Source organism: Vipera ursinii, assembly GCF_947247035.1.
Source record: "Vipera ursinii genome assembly, chromosome: 3".
NCBI lineage: Eukaryota > Metazoa > Chordata > Lepidosauria > Squamata > Viperidae > Vipera > Vipera ursinii.
The window spans coordinates 53759956-53787903 of NC_139516.1; the positions used below are offsets into that span (position 1 = coordinate 53759956).

The 27948-nt window shown below is 41.1% G+C and overlaps 1 protein-coding gene across 1 annotated transcript; it reads left to right on the forward strand.

Moving 5' to 3' along the window:
- Positions 1-14: 14 nt before the first annotated feature.
- On the forward strand, positions 15-27923 carry MPL (MPL proto-oncogene, thrombopoietin receptor). Its single transcript, XM_083360222.1, has 14 exons — positions 15-408; positions 4585-4714; positions 5259-5440; positions 9589-9743; positions 9868-10024; positions 17751-17880; positions 18575-18653; positions 18863-18923; positions 19578-19913; positions 20103-20245; positions 22612-22768; positions 22903-22990; positions 23089-23179; positions 25302-27923. Exons 1-14 carry the CDS (start codon positions 309-311, stop codon positions 25728-25730), a joined length of 2238 nt encoding a protein of 745 aa, XP_083216348.1. The 5' UTR covers positions 15-308; the 3' UTR covers positions 25731-27923.
- The last annotated feature ends 25 nt before the right edge of the window (positions 27924-27948 follow it).

Sequence of the window (27948 nt, forward strand, 5' to 3'; positions counted from 1 at the left end):
GTTTGGGGCTGGGGAAGTGGCAGAAGACTGGAACTATAGAAGGCCTTTGCCAAAGTTTCCTCTAAGCAGCTGGGCTGACACTCTACAGATAAGTTTCCGCTACAGAGGTCCAACAGCAGAGACTCAAGAATTTTGGAGTTCAGCCTTCTTAACTGGAACATCAGATCGAACAGTTATTGCTCCCACCATGCCCAGCAAGTCTCCAGACCTCCTCTGCATTCAGATGTACATAACTTATAATGAGGTTATGTGATCATACTCAGTAGCAGTTTAGAAACTTAAACAGGTAACGGTTGATCACCTTTAGAATGGCAGTCAATTTGTGCTCCATGACACCACTTCCTTTCCTTGTTGTGCTCCTGCTCACCATTTTACGTACGCTCCACTTGGTTCTTGTTACAGATAAAGGTAAGGATAAATATTGTTACACTTCCCTTTGTTTGTGAGGAATGCATGATTTTTGCTGCTTTTCTGGGGTTCTGCTAATCTAAATATGAATATAGCACAGTCAGGTGGGTACATAACTATTTAACTGTGATGTCTGGGATGAAATTAAGATTTCTGGAAGCATCTCACTCAGTTTATTTGACATTTTTTTATTTTTTTATTTTAATTCCATTTATATCCCGCCCTTCTCTGAAGACTCAGGGTGGCTTACAAACTTAGCAGACATTGCTAATTTCTGGACATAACTCTGAAACTAGGAAATCCATTTGGGAGAATTTTTCTGGATAAACAGTCTATTAATTGTAAACAGAACTTAGGCACATTCATTTTTCAAACATATCTGCATCTGATAAAGAGGGATCTCTATATCCTTTCAGCAATGTGGGAGAACTGAAAACAAAACTCCACCCCTGTATACAATTTAGCTCTCTTTCCCATTTTACGACATCATCAACATGTCCTTCTTCCACTCTGAGAGTCAGTGATAACCTGCAAAAGAAGTGATGCTGGAAGGAAAGGGTAGCAAAGCAGATGCCTAGAGAGGAAACAAAATCTCAGTGAATACTGTAAGTGCAAAAAGGTTACTGTCTTCATGGGTATTGAGGCAGCATTGCAGACTTCTGCATTTATGTGATCTGATGTATTTGTCCAGCTGTGGCCCATGTTTAAAGAAAGCAATTCAGAGGTAACAGAAGTTGGACACTGAGCAAGATAAATCAACTCCAGGGGCCCTTACTAATACCACAAGGCTCTCTTTCTTTAGTCGAAAGGAAAATCTATTTTGTGAATGAAGGTAAATTAACTGTTAGGAAAATCTGTTAGGATAAAAATATGGGATAGGACAGTGTAACTTGGAGCTAATGACTGATATTTCTATTAATGCCAATTGGCCAAAGTGTTTTAGACTAGTGTCTGGAATATGAAACATAATGCACTAATGGACAAGTAAACAAATGTCCACCATCATAATCTCAATTATTTCATATTGTAATCAAAAGCAGGTATTCTTTTGGATACAGCACTGCCATATCACATGTCTACTCTGAAACAAGTAAATAAATATCTTTCTAGATGTTCCATTTTTCTCTTCAAATCCAGTCATTTTTTTAAAATGCCTGTTGCTTCTATAAAAATGCCAACAAAAGAAAGATTCACATAAATATTGACTCTGCAAATTAGCTGCTGTATAGATTTTGTAAAAGAGCCTGAGTACAATTTGGTACAGTATGTGTGGCTTGGGGTTGTACATAATGAAATACATTAAAGCTTAGAGTGAAAATAAGCTTTGCTCTTAAAGTGCCTTGGTGATTTCTATTTGTTTTTCTGCATAAGTCCAGATGTCGCAAACGTATTAAAAAGGGGCACCCCTATACTAAAAGGTAAAGGTTCCCCCACACATGCGTGGTAGTCATTTCCAACTCTAGGGGCCAGTGTTCATCTCTGTTTCAAAGCCGAAGAGCCAGCGCTTGTCTGAGGACGTCTCCGTGGTCATGTGGCTGGCATGACTAGATGCCAAAGGCACACGGAACGCTGCTACCTTCCCACCGTAGTGGTCCCTATTTTTCTACTTGCATTTTTACGTGCTTTTGAACTGCTAGATTGGCAGAAGCTGGGACGAGTAACAGGCGCTCACTCTGTTATGCGGCATTTGGGATTCGACCCACCAAACTGCCGACCTTCTGGTCGACAAGCTCAGCGTCCTAACCCACTGGGCCACCGTGTCCCACCCCTATACTAGAATGCTCTAAATGCTTTAGTTTCTCAACTGAAGGCTTAAAAAAGTGTTGTATTTCCATCCCATGTTGGATAGAAACAAATATATTCCTATTTCTTATTGTTTATGTAGCCCTTTCAATCTTTTCCTCTGGCAAAATTTGCTGGAGAGGCAATTGTGCCAGATTCCTGGCTGCACCTGCCCTTTTCTGTCTTGCCCTAGTCTTCCTAAATTAGTCACCTGCCCTTAGATACAATAGCCACTGGAAGAATAGAACACTGTCTCATCAACATCAACCTAAGTTCATACTCTCAATCTGTAGCTGTAATATGGGGTGGAGGAGAGAGATGATCTTGTCTTTCAGTTCAGGCAGCAAAATATCTCCAGGCAGCTCTGCTAATGAGAAAGGAACCACACAACTGTTTCCTCTGCTTTCTAAGATGGTTTTTCTAATTTCAAATTCATATGGGTTTCTTGGTCTACATTTACATGCAATATGTAGTTGATCCTCTTGTTTCCTCCACACTTCCTTGAGAGGTCTATCTCCCTAAAGCAGGAAGCTTTCATCCCCAAGCCCTCAAGCAAACGCTTATCGCAAAACCACATGGTTATTTTAGAATGTTTTCTTTGTGAACAAAGGCTCTCTCCCATGCCCTTACTATAGACCACGAGGGTCTAATAAACAGATCCTTTGCTTCGTGTTCTCTAAGATCATCATCATAATTGTTTATTGGATTCAGATTTCTACCTGAAAAAGAGAGCAAGTATACCAATGACACTTGGGTTTATAACTGGACAAGTGGTCAGTAGAAATTAAAACCATACAAAGCACAGATTTATAAAAACAAAAAGATGCCAAGTATATGTCCTTTCACTACATCACAAATGCAAGAAAATTAATATACTGTCCTGATGCTGCCACCTGCTCTTAACATTTTCAACACTGCTGAATGCCACCATTATTCCACCCCCCCTTAAAAATAGGAATCTCCAAACTTGGCAATTTTAAGACTTGTGCTTCTGGGAGTTGAAGTCCATAAGTCTTAAAGTTGTTAACCTAAGTAATGTTCACTTAAGTAATCATCTTGGAGAGGACAGAAGGTACTTAGCCTCTTATTCTCTTACTCTGTCAATCCATTATACCTAATGTATAATGACAGCCAGAATGGGGCAATTCACTGCAGCCAACTTGCCACAGTCAACTTGCCAGGACCAATTCGCCGTAGCTGACTCATTATGACTAACTTACTGCAGAACAACTCGGCATGGGGCAATTAGCTGCGGAACAATTCAACAATTCAATTTAATTTAACTTTTGTCATTCTGATTTCATTTCGTCCCTCCTTTGGCATCCTTTCTTTAATTATTCTTTTCTGCCATTTCTTTGATATTAGTGTAATTCTTGTCCCACAGCAAGTTGTCCCAGGGCAAGTTTGCCATGGTGAGTTGTTCTGCGGCAAGTTGGCTGTAGTAAGTTGGCCATGGCGAGTTGGCCGTAGCAAGTTGTCATAGACCCCTGACAGTAGCACGTTGGAAAAAGGTTTTCACATCTCTTCATAAAAATGCAGAAAGCCTCAGAAAAATGGGAAAGACTACTGAGCAGGGGGTTGGACTAGATGACCTCCAAGGTCTCTTCCAAGTATTATTATTATTATTATTATTATTATTATTATTATTATTATTATTATTATTATTGTTGTTGTTGTTGTTGTTGTTGTTGTAATGTTTCTCTTCCTGAAATTCATTACCTTCCCTTGTGCAAATAGGCATGAATACCCTGTTCACAAATCCTGCTAAATAAATTGATATGTAAAAACCCCCAAAAAGTTTGGACTCAGTTACATGCAATAATATAGAATACTTTAAAACTCATGTACAATTGAAACCAGAAACTTTTCTTTTAGGTTGGATGGATATAAGCACCTGGGGGAAAAATAGGGAACTTTGTTTTTATATATGATGACAGCAGCAGTATGCATAAAAATGAAAAGATTAGACTTTACTCACAATGGAGGAATGGATAATGAAGATAATGGAACTTCTGAAATGGCCAAATTAATTGCTTTCATTAAGATGTAGGGATAGGATGTTGTCTAGATTTAATGTTGATTGGAAACCCTGTATTGACTTTTTGTGGGAAACATTACTTTATATTTATACTTATAGATTCTATAAAATAAAATCAGAAGTCACTTTTTTAATAATGCTTTTTCTCTTGTTTGATTTGATTTCACACTTTTTATTCTTTTTTCCTTTCCTTTTTTCTTTCTAAAGATTAGCTTTTGTTAGTTTTTATTTTGTATTTAAAATTTAATAAAATACTACAGTACCCTGGATAAATTTGTTGTTCTTTTCATCTAAAAAAGTACCAGGAACTCAATTTATTTTTTGATATTATTTTTTTTTAAACTCTCACCTTACAGAAGCTATTCTACTGGCCAAAACAGCTCAAAATGTTCTCTGCTTTTCTCGAACCTTTGAGGATCTCACCTGTTTCTGGGATGAACCAGCACATGTGAAAGGAGCATATCGATTCTTCTATACATATGAAGGGTAGGAAGTTATTTTCCACATAGACTGGTCAAATTGCACGTATAAACTTAGATGCAGATTCTACGCAAATTACTTTGACATCTAGGAAATATGGGGGCACAATGGCCCAGTGGTTAGGGATGTTGGCCTTTGTGACATGGGTTTGAGACTTCAGTGCCACATGACAGGGTGAGCTCCCATTACTTGCCCCAGCTCCTGCCTACCCAGCAATTTGAAAGCAAACAAATGCAAGTAGATAAATAGGTACCACTTCAGTGGGAAGGTAACAGTATTCCGTGCACCTTGGGATATAGTCATGCTGGCGAAATGACCACAGAATTATCTGTGGACAGTGCTGGCTCCCTCAACTAAGAAATGGAGATGAGCACTCCCCCATAGAGTTGGACATGACTAGGCAGGGAAAACGTTTTCCTTTACCTGTGCTTTTACTAGGAACTGTAGGAAAGGGATGATTGAAACTCACTTTTGTCATTTCAGGAAAAGATTAGATTAAGTCACACTGGGGAAGTATCACACTCCTAATTACTCTTTTTTACCCATGCAGAGACAAAAGCCGAGAATGTGCTCTAATCTCTACGAAAAATACAGATGGAAGTTGGCGCCACATCTGCACTTTTCCTGGAAACTATTATGGCATACAACTCTTTATTGAACTCAATATTGAAGTGTTGGATAGTGTTAGTAATCACACCATATTCTCACAGTATCTCAGAGTGAACACTGTTGGTAAGTTTCTTCCAATAGGGCATAAACTGTACGTGAAGCAGAGAAAGAGGTGAGGACTGGATAAAGCTTTGAAGAGTCCAGCATCCTAAAAAAAACATTCATACTATGACCTGCATTTGACCCAACAATTTTAGCCAAGTCATGTACAATCATGACTTCCATATTATAATTTTGAAGATTGCTGGAAATGAATCTGTGAATCACACAGACACTTAACTGATGGATTTAATTGAATTTAATTACTGCTATGACTAATTTGGCACTAATAGATTCTTGTTTGAAATTAATAATAGTTATAAACTATTTATTTATTCATACATGAGATAAGTAATACTCAGGCTTTAATTTCAAGCTATCTTTCAGGGCATAGAGTTATCAGTTTCCAAGAGGTGTGACTGATGCTACTGCTGTCCTCAGAAGAGAAGAGAACATTTTTCACCCAAATCTGTCCCCAGAAGAGAGGGTAAAATTTTTGCAAGGAACCTGAGAAAGTGGTTAAGCTCAAAATAGGCACCATGAGCCTTCAAAAGTTTAACAGAGCTATTTTGCATCTTATGCAGCACAGAGAGATAGAAAAACAATATTATCAAATGTTGGAGGTTTGTTCACGGTCATTTCAATATTTTATAGAAAATGCAAACGCTGAAGAAACAAGGGCTGGAGGACAGCATGTGGCTAAAACAGTGCATTTTCCCCACCAATGAATTAAACATTTTTTTTAAAAGAAGCTACCTATTACTAAAAATAATTCAGTTATAGTACAATACAAATAACTTTTGGTTTTCTTTTTTAAAAAAAAGCTGTAACAAGGCTTTATTTTACTTCCTGGGACGCTCCAAAAATGAGGACCCACTACTAAGAAAGTCCTGCTCCTAATATTTCCGACAGCCTAACAACGCTTGCTGGTGAAATACAGAGAAAGGGTTGCCATTTACCTTAAAATGTAACTGTAAAGATAAAGCAGAGACAAAGAGGAAGGTGATAAAATAAAGATAGAAAAAGGGCCTTCATCTGTAGAATGTGATTACATTTGTACAGTTGTACAGTTGAGGATATTTCTGAAGGATGTACCGCTGTGTTGGATTTAATAAGCGCTTTAGAAATATAAAGGAACTACTGCAAGGAAGGGCCAGAAATAAAATAGAAATTGGGGAGCGGTTAGGAAAGGATTAATCCTTTTTCTAGTGTTGCACTCCAAAATCCTCAACATGCTCCTATTGGTAGGAAACAAAGCTTTCATTTCTTTGCTCATAATCTTTGAAAAGTCTTCTCTCCCAGAGCTAGAGAAACCCTTACCTATAGCAAAAATGCTTTGATGGTGACAGCCTGACTCTGAAACTCTCCTTAATTTAATAGCCTTTCTGGTTTGAACTGTGTATAATTTTCAACTGGTGCCATGGTGGCGGAAAGGTTAGAATGCAGTATTGCAGTATTGCAGGCTAACTGAACTCTCTGCCAGGAGGAGTTCAGTCCTCACCGGCTCAAGGTTGACTCAGCCTTCCATCCTTCTGAGGTTGGTAAAACAAGGACCCAGATTATTGGGGGCAATATGCTGACTCTGTAAATCGCTTAGAGAGAGCTGTAAAGCATTGTGAAGTAGTATATAAGTTTCAATGCTATTGCTATTGGTTCCCAGACTAGAATAATGGAAGGTGAGCTGTTATTTTATGAATTGGATTCAATAGTCTTAATTTTAGTTGGAATTAGAACCATTTATCAAATAGTAATCACTACTTGACTGACCTCTTGGGTATTTCTAGGAACCAGAAAATGTTATGAATGACTCTTTTCTCTTCCAGGAAGGGCCAGTAGCCTTCATTGTCAATAAAAGTGTAGGAAAAGCAATACTGGGATACAATCCCCAAAATGACAGAATGATCTCAGTTCGAATCCAAGGCAAACCATTCAATATCACAGTAGTCCAGGTCTATGCCCCAACCACCAGTGCTGAAAAGGATGAAATTGACCAGTTCTATGAAGCCCTATAGCACCTTATAGAACTAACACCAAAAAAATGATGTCCTTATCATCATGGGGGATTGGAATGCTAAAGTAGGAAGCCAAAAGATAACCAGAATAACAGGCAAGTTTGGCCTTGGAATACAAAATGAAGTAGGGCACAGGCTGACAGAATTTTGTCAAGAGAATACGATGGTCATCGCAAATACTCTTTTTCAACAACCCAAGAGACGGCTCTACACATGGACATCACCAGATGGTCAACACAGAAATCAGATTGACTATGTGCTCTGCAGCCAAAGATGGAGAAGCTTTATACAGTCAGTAAAAACAAGACCAGGAGCTGACTGTGGCTCAGACCATGAGCTTCTCATTGAAAAAATAGGCTTAAACTGAAGAAAGCAGGGGAAAGCACTAGGCCACTCAAATATGAACTAAATCATATCCCTGTTGAATATACAGTAGAGGTGACAAATAGATTTAAGGAATTAGATCTGATAGACAGAGTGCCTGAAGAACTATGGACAGAGGTTTGCGACATTGTACAACAGGTAGCAACCAAAACCATCCCAAAGAAAAAGAAATGCAAGAAAGCAAAATGGCTGTCTGAGGAAGCTTTGCAAATAGCTGAGGAAAGGAGGGAAGCGAAAGGCAAGGGAGAAAAAGAAAGATACGCCCAATTGAATGCAGAATTCCAGAGAATAGCTAGAAGAGATATGAATGCCTTCTTAAATGAACAGTGCAAAGAAATAGAAGAAAACAATAGAATAGGGAGGACCAGAGATCTCTTCAAGAAAATTGGAGAGATGACGGGAACGTTTCATGCAAAAATGGGCATGATAAAGGACCAAAATGGCAGGGACCTAACAGAGGCAGAAGAGATTAAGAAGAGGTGGAAAAATTACACAGAAGAACTATACAAGAACGAGCTTAATGTCCCTGATAACCACAATGAGGTGGTCACTGATCTTGAGCCAGACATCCTAGAATGTGAAGTGAAGTGGGCCTTAGGAAAGCTGAGCAACAACAAAGCTAGTGGAGGTGACAGTATTCCAGCTGAGCTATTCAAAATCTTAAAAGAAGATGCAGTAAAAGTGCTACACTCAATTTGCCAGCAAATTTGGAAAACTCAACAGTAGCCACAGGATTGGAAAAGATCAGTTTACATTCCAATTCCAAAGAAAGGCAGTGCCAAAGAATGTTCAAACTATCGCACCATTGCACTCATTTCACATGCTAGTAAAGTTATGCTTAAAATCCTACAAGCTAGACTCCAGCAGTATGTGGATCGAGAACTACCAGAAATACAGGCAGGATTTTGAAGAGGCAGAGTAACTAGAGATCAAATTGCCAACATACGCTGGATCATGGAGAAAGCTAGAGAGTTCCAGAAAAACATCTACGTCTGCTTCATTGACTATGCTAAAGCCTTTGATTGTGTGGATCACAACAAACTGTGGCAAGTTCTTAAAGAGATTGGAGTACCAGACCATGTTATTTGTCTCTTGAGAAACCTATATGCGGGTCAAGAAGCAACAGTGAGAACTGGACACGGAACCACTGATTGGTTCAAAATTGGGAAACGAGTCTGGCAAGGCTGTATACTGTCACCTTGGACTGCAAGGTAATCAAACTGGTCAGTCCTAGTGGAGATGAACCCTGACTGCTCTTTAGAAGGCCAGATCCTGAAGTTGATACTCAAATACTTTGGCCACCTAATGAGAAGGAAGGACTCACTGGAGAAGAGCCTAATGCTGGGAAAGGTAGAGGGCAAGAGAAGAAGGGGATGGCAGAGAATGAGGTGGCTGGATGGAGTCACTGAAGCAGTAGGCGTGAGTCTAAATGGCCTCCAGAAGATGGTAGAGGACAGGAAGGCCTGGAGGAACGTTGTCCATGGGGTCACGATGGGTCGGGCATGACTTCGCAACTAACAACAACAAATAAATTTAGGCAATAAATTAACTAGTAGATCTTGTAAGAAAGTTCAGCTATCAATTCTAAAAGAGGCACAGGTGCATTGTGACAGACATTCCCAATTTCTGCTCTAGCAAATTAGCATGCTAAATATATTGATCAGTTTGCCTTCTGTTCAATCTAGAAAGGCTGTTTTTTCCTATTCAATCATCACATGAATAGCATAGAGATAAGCAAGAGCGCTAATTTTTGTTTTGCTTTGTTGTTGTTTTAAGGTCTCATTGCTCCACCAACAAATATAACAGTTGAGTGGCCAGGGATTGCACAACAGTTGCTTGTAAATTGGATACCTCCATCTATCAGCTATGCAGACTTCTTGATTTATGAAGTTCTTTATGATGTTGAGGATTCGATTCAGGCACCACTCAGGGTATGGTTAATATAGGAAAAATGGCTTTGATATAATACCTGGATTTTATTTTTGCTCTATTACTTTTTTTGCTAAAATAGTCTAGCTGAGGAAACATTTATAATCTTATTCTATTTTATTGTAGATTGAAGTGAAAAACAGCTATATGTGCCAGCTCAAGAATTTACTTCCAGGACAGCAATACCACATCAAGGTTCGCACCAAACCTGATGGCCTCTCTCTTGATGGCATCTGGGGACCCTGGTCTCCAGCAGCGATAGCAGGAACACCCTACCTTTCTGGTGAGTGGCCTGTTGACTAGGAAGTAGCTGTCAGTTGTGCAACTTTAGGGCAATGGTATTTCAATATCATAGAAATGCACCATTACCGTATTTTCTGGCGTATAAGACGACTCGGCGTATAAGACGACCCCCGACTTTTGAGAAGATGTTTAAGATTTTTCGTCTTATACGCCGGAAAATACTTACATGCCAGTTGCCAAGTGTCCGACACAAGCCCGATTCAGCCCCGCCTGATGCAGATGGTGCAAAGCCTCCCTTTTGAAGCCCAAAGGGTCTTTTCCTTCCACTCACCCATTTGAGAGCACATTTGCAGACGGAGCAGCCGTGCGTCAGGAGCCAAGCCCCGCCCAGGAGACAGTCAGCCAGCTGGGCTCAGAAGATGCGCTGGGCTTGGTGCGGCCATGCCGAGGCTGGCTGGCGAGGGCTGCTGCATGGTCTGCGGGCGAGAGGGGCGCCAGGCCCGCCGGAAGTCCCCGGAAGTTCCTGGAACGGGCTGGTAGGCACGCTCTTCCCCAGCCCGCCGGAAGTCCCCGGAAGTTCTTGGAATGGCCTGGCGGCGGGCGGGCACTCCCTCCCCGACCCTCCGGGGAGCATCTCCCAAAGTGCAGCGTCTGGTGGCCGGGAGTCCGTCGGCCTGGTCGCTGGCAAGCTGGCCCGTGGCTAGGGCCGGGGCCCAGGAACCAGTAGCTGGGTGTGGGTGGGGGGAAGGAAAGCCGGGCGCAGGCTTCTGCGGCTGGTTGCGAGGCCGGATGCGGGCATCTACCGGGAGAGATAGCGGGTAGCAGGGCGCACTCTGCTTATGCTCAGATGCCGCTTGGGTGAGGGGCTTCCTGCTGCTCCCGGGGTCTGGCGTTTGCAAGGGGGAGGGGAAGGGGCTTAGAGGCTCTTGGGGGTGGGAAGGGAGAGTCACGTTGGAGGGGGGACTGGACTAAGGAGGCTTGAAGTTGCTTTGCAAGAACGGGGACGCTCGACTGATTTATGTTTTTTTTCCGGCGTATAAGACGACTGGGCGTATAAGATGACCCCCCAACTTTTGAGAAGATTTTCATGGGTTAAAAAGTCATCTTATATGCCGGAAAATACGGTACAATTGGCAGAATCATATTGCATCAATATTACTACTGCAAAATGAAAAAAAAATTAAAGTAAATGAAATTGTTGCAAGCATGGATTCTATGACTTAATATAAAATCAATTTTTCTTCTATGGGAGGCATGTTTAGACATGAAAGTCATATAGTCATATAAGGCTTGTGAATCTGTATTTCTGCTATAGTACTTGCATATTTTTCCGGCCTGTAGGTGCTAATACTAAAAACCACGCCCTCTGAAACAATGAATTGCAAATACATTTTTCTCTCTCATAATCTATTACTATTGAATAATTCAATAACCCCTATGGAGATGAAGTATCAAGGTACTTGAAATTCTGGAAATGCAAATGTTGCATTCCCTTCAGGAACCGTGCCATAAAACTACTGATTATCCTAACATGAAAATGGTACACTCAAATCTGCATTTGCTTAGCTAGCATGACTGAAAGAAGGGACAGAGAGGCATGAATATTTACTTCCAGTTTTGGAGTCTGTTAGGCTGTATGGGCACAATTAAAAAGCATCAGAGAGCATGGTAAAGGTAAAGATTTCCCCTGTTCAGTCATGTCCAACTCATCTTCATTTCTTAGCTGAAGTAGCCAGTGTTGTCCAAGGATGCTTCTGTGGTCATGTGGCCAACATGACTCTAAGCCTAAGAGCACGGAATGCTGTTATCTTCCCACTGAAATGGTACCTATTTATCTATTTGCATTTGCATGCTTCCAAACTGCTAGGTTGGCAGGAGCTGGGACAAGTAATGGGAGCTCACACCGACACACAGTGCTTGGGTCTGGGACCCAGGCTGTTAGCTTTTCAGCTGACAAGCTCAGTGTGTTTAATCACTGAGCCATCACACCCCCTTTTATTGGAGAGCATAGGGAGGACAAACTCAACCAGGGCACAAATACTGCCTTTCCCCCCCCCCCATTAATTCCTGCATGTTTTCCTGCTCCAAATTTGCTTCCCTGCTCAATTCAGGTGTTTACTTCCTAACACCAGTAGTTCTGCTACCATAACACACTTGACCCAATCGGTCATTAATTCAGTCAGATTTCCTAACAATGATTCTAGCAATACACAATCACATTAACTGAATCAAAAGGCACAGAAATATTGCCTGGCTTCTCAAAGAAGTGACTGGTGTTATAGGACCCCTTGTACCAGAAGACTTAGTAAACTTTGTGACATCACCACTCACTTTTCTGTTGTCCAGGGCAAGTGACATACTGCTGCCAGTTTAACAGAATACCAAAGCTAGATACCCGCTTCAAAACTCTTGATAACCAATTATTTTTGTTACTTGAAACAATCTGATCCATTAGCGCTAGCTTAGGTAACCTCCCTTCCTCCATCTCGAATATTCTTAGCCAATAATAAACGGTCTTCAGCATGGACCTAGTGCCGATCGCATGGACTCCCATTTCTGCCCTTACTACGCAAGCTGGGGTTCCAGGGGACACTGCCAAAATTCTCCTCAGGAACTTATTTGGAGGAATTTCCTGCCCAGGCAGCTTAACAGATCCCCATATTTCTGCCCCATAGGTAAGTATTGGTTCAATTTTCGCTTGAAAGACCTTTAGCACTGGGGTTAATGAAGATGGAGTTTTCACTAAAATAAGTTTAATTGGGCCATCCGAGCCACGGCCTTCTGAGCTCCGGCTTTTACATGCTTATTCCATTTACCATTTGTCTGGAATACTAGCCCTAAATAGGTAAATGGCTGAACTTGTTCTATTCTTCTGCCATTTAAAACCCATCTCCTCATCTTTTGTTGCCTGCTAAATATCATTACCTTTGATTTCTCTACGTTGTCAAATGATTTTTTATACAATATGCTGCCAACCTTCCAAGTGACCTTCGTAGCCCCACTTGTGAGGCCAACAGCAAAATTATATCATCGGCATATAACAAGCAATTTACCTGTCTTGTTCCTATACTAGGCCCATGAAGTGATAAGTCTTCCAGACATTTTGGAAAATTGTTTAAATATAAATTGAAAAGTGTTGGGGCTAAAATGCAACCTTGTCTTACACCCTTCTTAACTGGAATTGCATTTGTTACCGATCCTGTTTTGTTCACTCGAACTCTTACCTGGGTTTCCATGTATAACAATCTAATTAAATATAGCAGTTTCTTTTCTATTCCCATGGCCTCTAATTTATCCCGTAGAATTGATCCATCAATTGTATCAAAGGCTGCCTTCAGGTCTATAAATGCCACGTACAATGGTTTTTTCCAAAACTTAAACTTTGTTATTAGATGGTCCAACACAAAACAGTTGTCCATTGTGGATCTTCCGCTCCTGAAGCCAAACTGTTCTTCAGCTAGAATGTTGTTTCCCTTCATCCAGTCTTCTAATTTATGAAGCAAATACTTAGCATAAATTTTTGCTGAAATATCAATTAGACTAATTAACTGGAAATTATCCGGATTGTCTCTAGAGCCTTTTTTATGTAATGGAACAATTATTGATGTACACCAACTGGCAGGAATTTGCCCTGTTCTATTAATAAAAGTAAAGAGACCACCAGGCTATGTTTTCTTTAAATAGCGATGCTGGGAGCGCATCCTGTCCTGGAGCTGTGTTTGTCTTCAGGGAAGAAATTAAATGCCTCACCTCTGTGATTGACACTTCTGCCCACTGTGGTAAGGCTTCATATCCCTGTATCAAGCTCAGAGAGGATATCACTTCATCAGAGCTTTCTGCAACTGCTGGAGTGGCCAAATGCCTCTCCCAACTTTCTGCAGTAATATTTGGGTCACTTATTGGTTTTCTATCATTAATAATTTTTGAGACCCCCAACCAGAAGAGTGTGGGTGAGGCCAGCTTTGCTGCCTGTGCTAAGCCAGCCCATCAGTCATCAATATAAGAAGACTTTTTCCTCTTCAGTAGCTGCTTATATTTCTGCCTTATGGTAATATACTTCTTCTGTAATTCCATATTCGGGCTCATTAAGTATCTCCTAAGTGATTTCCTAAGCTGTTTCTTTCCCTTCCTTGCAGTCATTATTAAACCATGTTGAGTAACTAGAATCAAACTGCCCAGTGACTTAGTATATTTCCACAAATATACTATAAGCTCTTGTTCACCCGTACTATTTGAACATATATGCGCTAGGGCTTCCATACGTGATGAATTCATAAATTCTGTCACTGCTTTCCCATCAACCCTCTTCCATGTTAGCCTTCTCTCCTGGGCTATATCCAAGTTGAAGCCTATTTGTTGAATTATTTGGTTCCTTTTCCTTAAATCAGAGTGGAGTGCCAGGGACATCTCAATCGGAAGATGATCACTTTCTGGCCTTGGTGACGTCAAGACCGAAGTAGCCCCTGCCACTAAACTGTGAGAAACACAGAAGTAATCAATAGAGCTACATGCCTTGGGACCAAAAAAGGTTATGGGGTACCTTCTAACCTCTGTGTACTGGCCTACTATTTGAAGGTTACAGTTGTATACCATTGTTAGAAATTTCCCCCCATCTTTATTCTTTTTCCTATCTTGGGAGTCCCATAATTGTTGGTTATGTAAATAACCATCTGGAATTGTACCATTTTCAACAAAAGGCTCCAACGAAGGACCCACACGGGCATTAAAGTCTCCTGCCAAAATTAAAGGTGTTTTTATAAATTTCTTACATATATCTAATATCTTTACTTCTAGTGCCTCCCACAGATCGCCCATTGCTGGATTGACATACACATTTATAAATACCATTGACTTCCCTCCATATGCCAAATGGATTGCTTGAAAAAATAAAGGGCCGGCACACGAGCATATCTTGTTTTCCTTCCAACCTAATTCGGCTTTTACCAAAATGCACAACCCTCCTGAAGCTCTTCCCTTTATAGCTACCCTCTTTGCTGGCAGCTGCCAAATATTAAACCCAGGGAGCTCAATTGGGGCCTCATCACCACTAACCCAGGTCTCCTGCAAGGCAATTACATGATACCTGTTTAACAATTTAATACAATCATCTGTGCACCAACTCCCTCTCCATCCTGCCACATTCCATGAGAGGAAGTGGACTCTTAAAGAAAGTGATTGCTCGCTATTTCCTAGTCAGGCTTCTTGAATAATCTCTTCCACCCGTCCTCCCCCGTTTACGCTCACACACCCATTTAATTGCCTGAGCTCCACAGAAGACTGTTTAGGCATCATTTCTTTGCCTGTTGCTTTTAGGCTTGCAGATCCATAAGTTCTATTAATCTCTGCCTCCACAATAAATGATTTTACTTGAGGCTCCGCGCTTACGTCGTTTCTTGGTATCATTTTTGCCACTGAGGAGGACTGGGAGATTCCTTCCTGGGTACCTTCCATCTCCGGCACTTTGCACTGTCAGGTCAGCTGTCTCTGGCACTTTATGCTGTATAGATGCAGATATCCGGCTTCCCAAACTTATAAGCTGCTGACTCTCCGGAACTGCATCATAACTTAATGGGGACAGAACTATCGGCACCAAAGGGGTGGCAGAGGAAATGGTCTGCTTCAGCAGCTTCCCCGTCTCTTCAAGTTTTTAAAGTACTTCTTGCTGCTCCATTAGTGAAAGCAAAGAAAAAGTTTCTAAGCAGGCAAAGTCAAATATCTCATCTTGCATTAAGCCAATTGAACGAAATTTCACAGTAGCTGGAACCAAACCCTCAGCCAACATTTCCTTTGTAATGCTAGATCTCCTCCCCGTTTCAGTCAACTTACTTTCCCTATTTCGTTTACTTTTCAAGTCAGCTGTCCCATGCGCTGCACCACTCTCCCTAGGGGCTCTCTGGATCAACGGGCTGACTTCGCTACTAGAAAAAACTCGGGTTGGTAAAATCTGGTAAAAAGCCAAGAATCCTCTCATTCGCGTGAGCAGACTTGGAAAGAGCTGTTGTTTGAACTTAAGAAGAATTCTGGAATAATTATCACATTGTGGAAGATATTCATATGCTACCAGATCTATTGCCCCCTTGTCACTCCGAGTAAGCTGTGACAAAGAGGTCACTATCTGTCTTTTTGAAGTCCATCTACCCACATTTATCTCAGAATTATATATGTTCAATACAATCTGCTCCTTCAACAATCACCTGCTTCCCCCCACACACCTGTGCTGTGGGATTTCAGGCCCATCCAGCTCACCATCTTTTTTTCCGCCATTACAGCCAATATGCTGTCTACTTACTCCTTCCCTCGTTCGCACCATTGATGATATCTGACCAGGTCATTCTGTCTGGCACCAGTCAAAATTACCTTCAGCTTTTCTGTCTGTACTGCAGCAACAAGATTGATCACAGAGTCCAACTTTAAATGCACCTCTGCAGACTGGTCAAAAATGGCCCAGACTGTCTGAGAAGTGAGCATGCTGTGCCAGCTGATGAAATCCTTTATGCTATCACTTAGCTGGTTTTCAAGCCCTAAAGCTGATCCACTATGATTGTCAAACTCCAACACTAGTCCCTTATCCTGGCTTGGAGCTAACTCACTTAAAACTGCTGAGTCATTTGTCATCCAATTATGCAGAGGGATTAGCGAGCCTCTCAACTGGCTTCTCAGCCAGCTCTCCTCAGGCTGCGCCCGCAGATCCCACTACAGGAAAGAATCCCCAAACAATGCCAAAGCCTCGCAGCTATCCGGCAGGAGAAAGGGGGAGGATGCACGACCCACTGTAGATGGTATAGGCCGGGGGTAGGCAACCTCGGCTCTTTTATGACTCATGGACTTCAACTCCCAGAATTCCTGAGTCAGCATAGCTGACTCAGGAATTCTGGGAGTTGAAGTCCATGAGTCATAAAAGAGCCGAGGTTGCCTACCCCTGGTATAGGCTGACAGAAACTGTCAATTTTCTGTTGTTTTTGTGTATTGGTTCTATCTTCCTTACTGTTTGGTGAACACTGTGCCGTCTTTCTTTTCTTCCCCTTGGGAGAGGCCATTGGTGTCCTCCATTTTCTATTCCAAATGCAATGCTTTTTTCCAGTATCTCTTTGCCAGGCTCAGATCCTCCAGCTCAGGGCAATAACTCTTCTGCAGACCCACGCTTCGCTTGTCAGAAGCTGGCTGGGAATGTTGCAAAGGCAATCACTTCATGCAATCCGTTTAGTCACAATCTTTCACTTTTCACATTCTGGACAAGCAGTGGTCATGTATCCTTAGTTTGCATCTTTGTTTCATCCAGCCACATCATATTCCACTCCTTGTCATTGAACTAGAAATATCCATTACTTCAACCATTCTTTGTATGTTTTGCTTTTAAGGCACAGCAATAAAAAAAATCTAATATAATTATTTTCTTGTTAATGAAGTTTTTTCACATTTTATAATGAAGAGTAAATTCATGAAAAGTTTCTAAGGGGAAGGAGGTAAAGCAGGCAATAGAACAGATGTTCTGAACAGCATAAAGGGCCTCTTTAGGATAGATAGACAGAGCTCTGCAAATGTTCTGAGCCACATTCCCAAGCAGCCTTACTCAGTATACCCAATATTGAGAGATTTGGGGAGTGTAGTTCAGTGGCATAGAGGTTTTAGAAGATATTGCTGTGGATTGGTGATACTCTGAAATGAAGGACATGTACTGTATATAAAACAAAGAAAATAGTTTTAACATGTGGGGCACAAAAGAGGTGATGTCAAATTGTTCTACATCTGTTCTCTTTTCTGAACAGAGGCGATTGGTCTGCACTGTTTCACTCCAGACTTGCATCAACTGCACTGCCAATGGAACAAGAAGACCCTGGGATCGGGCCCTTTTCACAGCCTCTTGTACTGGATGGAAAGCAACAGCAGCAGCACAAGGTGACTAGATGGGCAACTGAATAGCACCAGGTCTTCTCCTTCCTGTTCTGTCCCATAATTTTTGCTCCTGTTCCAGGTACCATTCCAAGTAATGTCCTTCAGTTTTCACCGAAGGCATTTTTTTTTCTTCCATTCAATTGTTTCTGATTCTTGGACACTGCCTGGACAAATATCCCTGTAATTTTCATGGCAAGGTTTTTTCAGAAATGGTTCACCATTGCCTCCTTTCTAGAGCTAAGAGAAAATGACTGACCCAAGGTCACCAAGCTGGTTTTGTGCCTAAGTTGGGATTAAAACTCAAAATCTGCTGGGTTCTAGCCTAATGCTTTAACCACTACATCAAACTAGCTCACATGGAGGCACTGCCAGTGGTGGAATTCAGCCAGTTCGCACCACTTCGGCAGAACCGGTAGCTACTTTTTTGTTGCTCAGGCCCAGAATGGACTTCCGGAAGCGGCATCCACACAGAGAACCGGTTGTGCACATACTTGAATCCCATCACTGGGCATTGTAGCTTACGTTAACAAAACAAGGATACAAACATTTAATTATTGCAAATCCCATCCTACTTTCAAATTGTTTTGGTGGCATAGATAGTTCTCCTGCCTAAGCTACTTATGTTACAGCAGCAACTCTGGGAAATTGGTTAGGATGAAATGAAGAGGCTGATTAAAGCTTAGTGGGCTAATTTCAGGGTTGAATGGCAACTTGAACCTGTTTCTCCAGTCCTAATACAGCAGTTAAAAATGAAATCACATCAGTTCTGCTCCTTTGTTGCTTGACACTCACAACAACCTCACCTAAGTTTAGTGTACCATAATTATTTTAATTGGTTTTTAATTTTTGTAATTTGTTGCATTGTTTTTAAAAAACCTTGTGAACCGCCCTGAGTCCTACGGGAGAAGGGCGGTATATAAGTCTAATAAACTAAACTAAACTAAACTAAACTATTTAGTGTTTACTAAGTCTCAAACCCTCATAGGTTAGGAGAAGGCTGTACTGCAAAGTCTGTTTTCATCTATCATTTCTGTATCTTGGCCCTGGTAATGCATCTTCTTCACATTTATTTCAAATGGCCTATGACAATCAATAGAAGGTGATGACGGCTGCTCAAAATGATAATGCAACAGGGATGATGAATAGTTGGAGAGATGGTAGCACTTTTTAGAATTTTTTACAACTTAGTAGATCTCACTAATCATATGCTGGTGATGACCTATAAAGCCCTAAATGGCTTGGGTCCCGGATATCTGAGGGAACACCTGCTGCCGGCATCAAGCTCCCTTCGTCCAGTGCGCTCCCACAGGGAGGGTCTTCTCAGGGTGCCACCGGTAAGAGCTTGCCAGTGGACGACACCCAGTGATAGGGCCTTCTCAGTGGGGGCGCCTGCCCTTTGGAACCAGCTGCCAGTGGAGCTTAGGACTGCCCCCCACCTCCGTTCATTCCGCCGGGACCTGAAGACCTGGCTCTTCGAGCTCTCTGGCCCAGGCTGAGAATTTTAATTTTAATTTTAATTTTAACTGGGGTTTTATTTATTCAGGGACGGATATAATTTTTTTTAAATTTGTTTTTAACTTTTGTATTTTTGTTTTTAGTCATCCTGTAAACCGCCCTGAGTCCTTCGAGAAAGGGCGGTATATAAATGTAATAAAATAAAATAAATAAAAATAAATAAATATTCATTCCAATATGATTAGTGGAATTGCCTAAACTGGAGGGAAAGCTTAAACGGAAATTGGGGGTACTAATAGTCAAGGAAAGTGTAAGTGTGGTTGATAATTTAAGAACTGTTTACAAGGCAGCTTCAGATAGTTCTAGCAGACAACTCAACATCATATCACTGCTGATATCCAATTATCCAATTTTAATTTTCAGAGGGCAACTCTGGCACAAATGTAAGAAGGAAGATCCTGCTTCCTGCACGTGCACCTTCCAGCCCAGCAACACTCATTACCTTTCTATCCTGGTGACTATCAGCCAGAAGGAACAAGAGTTCAGCTACTTTGAAGAGCCATTCAAACTGTACCATGTGGGTAAGAATCTTCAGCATCTCCTGGCCTCAGCACCATCAGGACGTTCAGCTCAAAAGAGTGAGCTGTCCTGGACTAGTCTAGCATCAAAAGAACAGCAATATTAGAAAAGATGCAATACTATTAATATTGCAGTATTAGCTTCCCCATGAAGCTAAGCTGACCTAACCAATCATCTTTCTCCTATTATAGTGCACACTGCTCCCCCAAGAATCCTGGAGGCTTCAATAGACAGAAATATACTAAAGCTGGAGTGGGCCTCCGCACTAGAAGAAATAGCTGAGCACATGGTATATCAGATACAGTATACGGTGCAGGACACCTTGAAGTGGAAGGTATTTCTTTTTCTCCTCCAGAAGATATTCTTGCGATATCAAATTAGCAGTGCCAGATAGTTGCAAATAAATGCTTCAGTAAAGCAAATGTAGAACGATGGCTTCCAAGCAAGAAATCGCTACCCTAAATTTATTTTACTTGGCAAGAATCATCTGGAATGTTGTGTCCTATTCTGGAACTGTATATCCTTCTTATATCACAAAAAAGGATACAAAGAGTAAAAGGAGAGTGGGGATATAACAGCATTCTTCATACAGTATATCCAAATTAAAAACAGTAACCATTTATTTTTGGCTATTCCAAGATTTATTACTGATACAATTGGGACAAGGAGCTCCAGTGGTCATTAGGCAATACATTGTATGATCAAATAGGTTTATGAAATCAATTCTGTCACAGTTTCTTAAGCAAATCACATATGATTTTTTTAAGTGAGACCTCACAAGACTTGTGAGTTTATCGCCCTCCTCTCCATTGACTCTGCTTGTCGGACTTTAACTGTGAGGTGCTCAAATGGCAATTGCATGATCATGGTACACTTTGATGATCATTCAAAGCACCTGAATCTCAATCACAAGACTGCAGGGACATTGTGACCATCATAAATGTGGACACCAGTTGCAAAGTTATTTTTTCAGCACTGTCATAATTTTGACTCACTAAACAGAGCAGTCATTAAGCAAGGACTGACTACCTGTGACCTTAAATTACAAAAAGGATGATTTCAATTGAAGATTTTAAAAAGCTTCTGGGCAGTAAGGGAAGATTCATATCCCCAATTCCTGAGGAATCAGCTGGAATCAGGCCTACTACAGTCTTTGTCTCCAGAGCTGAAGAAGGGAATTCAAAATACCAATCAGCCAATCCATGCTTTTCCTCCAGATGGCCAACCAAAGAAAACAACAAACATTAGCATTGTCTCATTGATATTAGCATAAACACCCTTACTCCAGTTTCATAAATAAAGGAAATTACTGTCACTCCTCACGTCCACATTTTTTCCAGTACCTGTATTTCTATTCAATTAACTAATGAATGCAGAACAGTTTTGACAGGGTATTTTTGGCTATGAGGGAAATTTGCAATGGAAGGTTGATATGAAAAAAATGGAAAAAAGTAAACTTGAGGCACAAAGGGAGGAGTCCAAAAAATCAAAATTAGGGCTGCAATTCTGTGTCTCTTTTTTATGTATCCTACATGCACAATACACGTAAAAAGAGGTGGGGCCTCAATCTACACTCAAAGGTTTTTCAGGTTTTTTACAGCCATTCCTCTACTACATTTTAAAAATCCTATGAAATATGTAGGTGAAATACTAGCATATTGCCAATTTTGAACTGGGTAGTTTGGTCAATAGGTATGAAAATAGATGCATCTTGATAAGTTCTGAACGATACTTGCAGAAATAGATAGGTCAATTTCCAGAAACAGGACACCAAATCTCTCCAGACAAGCTGATCTACTAGTCTTTGGAATGTATAGAAAAATTGATTGTATTTCTGGCTCAAGTAATAATGTCTAAATGGAACCATTACTATAGAATGAGATGAATGCATGCCATACTTTTTTATTTGGCTCAAAATACAACTAAGGCAACCAGAACTGTATGACAGCTTAACAAAATAAGTTTTAAAAAGCTTAGGAATAAAAAAAAACCTCCTCCCCTTTTTCAAACATGCCATAATCTAGGGAACAACACTACAATTCATACCCTAGTAAATGAAGTATGGGGAGTGTTTTATCAGAGGAAAAACCATGACCTAGTCCAGGGGGTAGGCAACCTTGGCTCTTTTGTGGCTCGTGGACTTCAACTCCCAGAATTCCTGAGCCAGCCATGCTGGCTCAGGAATTCTGGGAGTTGAAGTCCACAAGTCATAAAAGAGCCAAGGTTGCCTACCCCTGCTAGTCAGTAGAATAATACCTAAGTACTGCTGTACAAAAAATCCTCATGTTATTACACAATTGGGATCAGAATTTTCATTGCTAAGCAAGGCAATGGTTGACTTAATTGCAACTGATTTTATGACCTTTTTGCTACTGTTCCTAAGCAAATTACTGCAGTTAACTGAATCGGGTGGCTGTGAAGCAAATCTGGTTTTCCCATTGACTTTGCTTGTTGGCAGTTGCATGGGAAAGTCACAAATGGCAATTGCATGACCCTGAGATGGTGCAACCATCATAAATACATGCCAGTTGCTAAGCACCTGAAGTTTGATCACATGACCATGGGGATGCTCTGATCATTGTTAAGTGTGGGGACTAGCCATGTGTCACTCTTTTCATTGCAGCTGTTCTGTATTTTGGGGGTATGAAACTGAGGAAACTGATTAGTAGAGTATACATGATGGGGCCATTTTCTGGGTAGATTCTACAGGTGCAGTACTCAAACACCAGTGAAATTCATCTAGCCACCCAGGATCGCTACTGCCTTCAGCTGCGTACCCAGCCAGATGGCCAGAAGTTCCGTGGGGACTGGAGCACCTGGTCAGAATTAGTGTGTGTTGAAGTCCCAGCTGGTGCAGGTAAGCAACATCAGTAATGTGCACTGGAGAGAGGTTGCTAGATATGGAGAGAAAATACTTGACAAATGAAACAAAGACTGCTGAGCCTCAAGAAAGAAGAGTCACAAATTCACCACCATGTGCTTCTACTTTAGATTCGGTGATTATGATTGTGGCCATTGCACTCTTACTGTGTGCAGGACTTGTGCTGGGACTGGGCTTCACCTGCCTCTCCAACTACAGGTAACTGAATTCTGTGCAGCTCAGCCATTGAACAAAAAACATAGTTTGGGATACGTGTTGTTATCCTTTTGCGATCATCTGTATTTCTTTGTTAACAGTAGTGTGAAACAAAAGCTCTGGCCACGCATTCCAGACCTACACCGTGTCTTAGATGGATTCTTCCAGGATAATGGCAAGCAGCAGCAGCAGGCAAGACTTTCTTGTTATTGTATTACTTCTAATGCAGTAAGGCAGTAGAAGCAGAATTAGGCTATCCTTTTACCAAAAAAGAAGAACATTCCTGTTTTTTAACTCCTTCCGATATACTTTTTGTGAGAATCTTGCATTATTCTGTGGACATACAGGTGAAACTCGAAAAATTAAAATATCGTGCAAAAGTTCATTTATTTCAGTAATGCAACTTAAAGGGGAAAGTAATATATGAAATAGACTCATTACATGCAAAGCAAGATAGTTCAAGCCGTGATTTCTCATAATTGTGATGATTATGGCGTACAGCTTATGAAAACCCCAAATCCACAATCTCAAAAAATTAGAATATTACATGCAATCAATAAAACAAGGAGTGTACATAGAACAATATCAGACCTCTGAAAAGTATAAGCATGCATATGTACTCAGTACTTGGTTTGGGCCCCTTTTGAAGCAATTACTGCCTCAATGCGGCGTGGCATAGAAGCTATCAGCCTGTGGCACTGCTGAGGTGTTATGGAAGACCAGGATGCTTCAATAGCGGCCTTCAGCTCTTCTGCATTGTTCGGTCTCATGTCTCTCATCTTTCTCTTGGCAATGCCCCATAGATTCTCTATGGGGTTCAGGTCAGGCGAGTGTGCTGGCCAATCAAGCACAGTAATCCCATGGTCATTGAACCAGGTTTTGGTGCTTTTGGCAGTGTGGGCAGGTGCCATGTCCTGCTGGAAAATGAAGTCAGCATCACCATAAAGCTCATCTGCGGAAGGAAGCATGAAGTGCTCCAAAATCTCCTGGTAGACGGCTGCGCTGACTCTGCACTTAATGAAGCACAGTGGACCAACACCAGCAGATGACATGGCTCCCCAAATCAACACAGACTGTGGAAACTTCACACTGGACTTCAAGCATCTTGCAGTGTGTGCCTCTCTATTCTTCCTCCAGACTCTGGGTCCTTGGTTTCCAAATGAGATGCAAAAGTTGCTCTCATCAGAAAAGAGGACTTTGGACCACTGAGCAACAAACCAGGTCTGATTTTCTTTAGCCCAGGTAAGACGCTTCTGATGTTGTTTGTTGTTCAGGAGCGGCTTGACAAGAGGAATATGACGTTTGAAGCCCAGGTCCAGGATCCGTCTGTGTGTGGTGGCTCTTGATGCACTGACTCCAGCCTCAGTCCACTCCTTGTGAAAGTCCCCAACACTTTTGAATGGCCTTTTCCTGACAATCCTCTCTAGGCTGCGGTCATCCCTGCTGCTTGTGCACCTTTTTCTTCCACACTTTTCCCTTCCACATAACTTTCTATTAATGTGCTTTGATACAGCACTTGGGGAACATCCAACTTCTTTTGCAATTACCTTTTGAGACTTTCCCTCCTTATGGAGGGTGTCCATGATGGTTTTCTGCACAACTGTCAGGTCAGCAGTCTTCCCCATGATTGTGATTCCTACTGAACCAGACTGAGAGACCATTTAAAGGCTCAGGAACCCTTTGCAGGTGTTATGGCTTAATTAGCTGATTAGAGTGGGACACTTTGAGCCTAGAATATTGCACCTTTTCACAATATTCTAATTTACTGAGATTGTGGATTTGGGGTTTTCATGAGCTGTACGCCATAATCATCACAATTATGACAAATCACGGCTTAAACTATCTTGCTTTGCATGTAATGAGTCTATCTCATATATTACTTTCCCCTTTTAAGTTGCATTACTGAAATAAATGAACTTTTGCACGATATTCTAATTTTTCGAGTTTCACCTGTATTTACCCAGATTTCAGGAACAATATGAGCAAAATGATTTCTCACCTAACTTTTCCAAGATGCAGACTTTTTCAGTTCCATCCCATTTGTGAACTGTGATGTATGTGATGACAGAGACAGAAATAAAATGAGGTAATGTTAGCGAGTGCTTAGAAGTCTCCCTTATTCAGATTACAGTACATGCTAAATCCTGGGTGGAACTTTTTGTGATTTTTAACTTTTCCTAGTTGGAGTACATTGCCCTTTTATTGTTTTTCACATTGTTATTTCATCCAGTTTCCCATAAAGTGAATGTCAGGGAGGGATGGAATAAACCAGAGGCTCTTTTGAGTTTCTGATTGTTTCTTTCTGAACTTTTAGGTAAATGCTTTATTTTGCAACAAAATTTTGGAGGATGTGCCTTTGACTTGCTTGTTGGAAGTACTATCTGAGAAACCCCTGGAAACACGAAGCTTTGATCCTTTGCTAGATATGAGTTTGGCAGAACAGACAGAATGGGGCAGCCAACCTTCTTCCCATCAGCACTACATGGTGCTGAGTTCTAACAATCCCCAAAGCAGCCACCATGAAAATGAATACTTTGATGACACAAATGATGATGGAAATGCTTTCCCACATTCTTTGGAGCATGATCTACATGTAACATCAGAGCCAATGACCCAAATAATTCCATTCACCTTGTTGAATGCACCATCAGAGATTAAAGAAGAAAGAAGGCAGGAAATTTCTGATGACCAAACCACATCTGTCACTGACATTTCAAACCAAACATATTTGCTAATGGGCTGATTGTGTCTATCATTAGAGGACAGCGCTATGAGAAATTATTAGGCCCTATGGAAGTTTGTAATACAATACAGGCAATTTTCAATTGTAAGGCAGCTGTTTAGCCAGTACTCCTCAAATCTGTTCCTTGTGGACTAATTGAATTTAGCAGCTGATTGTACTAGAGCAGATTGGGCAATTTTTCATGGCCAAAAACTACCTTGAATTTTTGGAGGACAATGATGCAAAGTGACTGGAACTGTATTCACACAGGACTCATTTGGGGGGGGGGGGTTAAAAGGGGAAAAAACTCACACTACAAGGTTTGTTTTCTCATTTCTGAATGGCAGGGAATCATACTGCCAAATTCTGGTAGTGGTGGCCAAAGGGTACTTTGGCTGCTGCAAAAGGATTTGAGGATCTGGGGCCTCAAATTACCAGCCCAAGCATTGGGTTATGATATGGAGTTGAATGTGGAACTTTATCCAAAGACATGTCCACATTGCATCTGGTAACCACAGATCTCCAAAAACAAAGTGATTCTTCTGCAGCTGTGTCCCAGTGATTTGTACGTCAGCTAAAATAAAACAAGATTTAAAATACCTTTTCCATTTTGAAGAAATAGGATCAACTATCTCCCTGCAAAGTATGTTTTATAGAAATGATGAAAGAATTGTAGTAACACAACTGCTTAGCATAACCAGAAATAGATCAAAATAGAAAATATACCATGCTGAGGACTAAAATACAATTTGTGAAAAAAGCACCACTCTGTTAGGTCACTGTAATAGTCCGATTTATTTCACTGATTTTAAATATGGCACACATTACTACTGACCTTTACAGATTAGGATTCGCTGTTACTATTTGCATTGCCATGGTTGCTTGTAAATATTTGAATAATGTAACTGCTCTAATTCATGGCAGTTAAATGAACTTTTCTTTTTCATGAGGATCAAATTTAGGAATTCACACAGTTCAGTGTCATAAAAGCACTTCTTACCATCTCCAGAGAGGTTTCACTAGCATTTTAAAATCCATTTTGCTTTAAAAGTAGGATAACAATGACCCAATATTTAATGGAATCATTCTTGGAGTAAAGGATAAGTAAATTCTGCTTATAGTTATATAGTTCTGTTCTGATGCTTCATTGTAGCAAGCAAATTAAGTGCATGAGATGTAATACAGCAATTAGAGCCTTGGTGGAGCAGTGGGCTAATGCCTCCTTTAAGTAACACCAGCTGCCTGCAATTAGTGCAGGTTCGAGTCCCACCAGGCTCAAGGTTGACTCAGCCTTCCATCCTTCCGAGGTAGGTAAAATGAGGACCCAGATTGTTGGGGGCAATTAAGCTGACTTTGTAATAATGCCGCTGGGGTGTGTGTGAAAGCCCTAATAAGCAGGCATATACATAGAATGAAGGCTACTGCTAAGCTTGTAAGCCGCCCTGAGTCTTCGGAGAAGGGCGGGATATAAATGGAATTTTTTTAAAAAAATAATGGCACAGATTCCTGGGCTCCTCAGAAGTACTTTGGGTCAAACTAACATAAAGCCTCAAAGGGCCTTACATAAGCTCTACTGCTGATAGAAAGTCCGCAGAAAGGCCCAAAGCAAAGGGTATTTTTGAATGAAGCAAATGGACAGCTGAAACAGTATTGTAGTCAATGGGATGACCACAGCCACCTGCCACATATGTGAAGAAACCAAAACTGTTCTGAATGGGAAAATACAAATAGCTATTTTAAGGTGTCATTGTATATATCACTTTTATAATAAAACGTCAGCTAGAGAGTCGGAAATGTCAATTCCAACGCCTGGCAGGGAGTTGAAGATGTTATATTGCAGAGGTTCCCAACCTTTTAGGCACCAGGGATCGGTTATGTGGAGAGGTTTTTCCACGGACCAGAGGGGACATGGTTTTGTGTGCTGCCTGCACCCCACAGATGGGGCTTTGCTTGCTTGTGTGGCCCAGTTGCTGGCATGCCATGGCCCGGTACTGGTCCACAGACCACGGGTTGGGGACCCGTTATATTGAATATAAATGTACTCTCTCTTGTCACTTGGAGAGGTTGAAGCGAGGAAAGAAAAACTGGGATCCGAGACTGCATATTGTAAGTACTTCCCATTTTCCTGGTATGTTCCCCATTTAAAGATATATTCTGTTAGCAGAATGGCAAATATATCTAGTGGTAATAAAAAATAAAACCAAATTTCTCGAATAGAGTTGTCCCAGAAATGTATTTA

What these genes read in the sequence shown, in the direction of transcription:
- MPL (XM_083360222.1), top strand. Translation starts at nt 309, where the DNA reads ATGGCAGTCAATTTGTGCTCCATGACACCACTTCCTTTCCTTGTTGTG. An exon ending in CACATCAGTTCTGCTCCTTT is followed by an intron (nt 18,654 to 18,862) that starts GTTGCTTGACAC and finishes AAACCCTCATAG; the next exon opens with GTTAGGAGAAGGCTGTACTG. An exon ending in ATTTCTGTATCTTGGCCCTG is followed by an intron (nt 18,924 to 19,577) that starts GTAATGCATCTT and finishes CAATATGATTAG; the next exon opens with TGGAATTGCCTAAACTGGAG.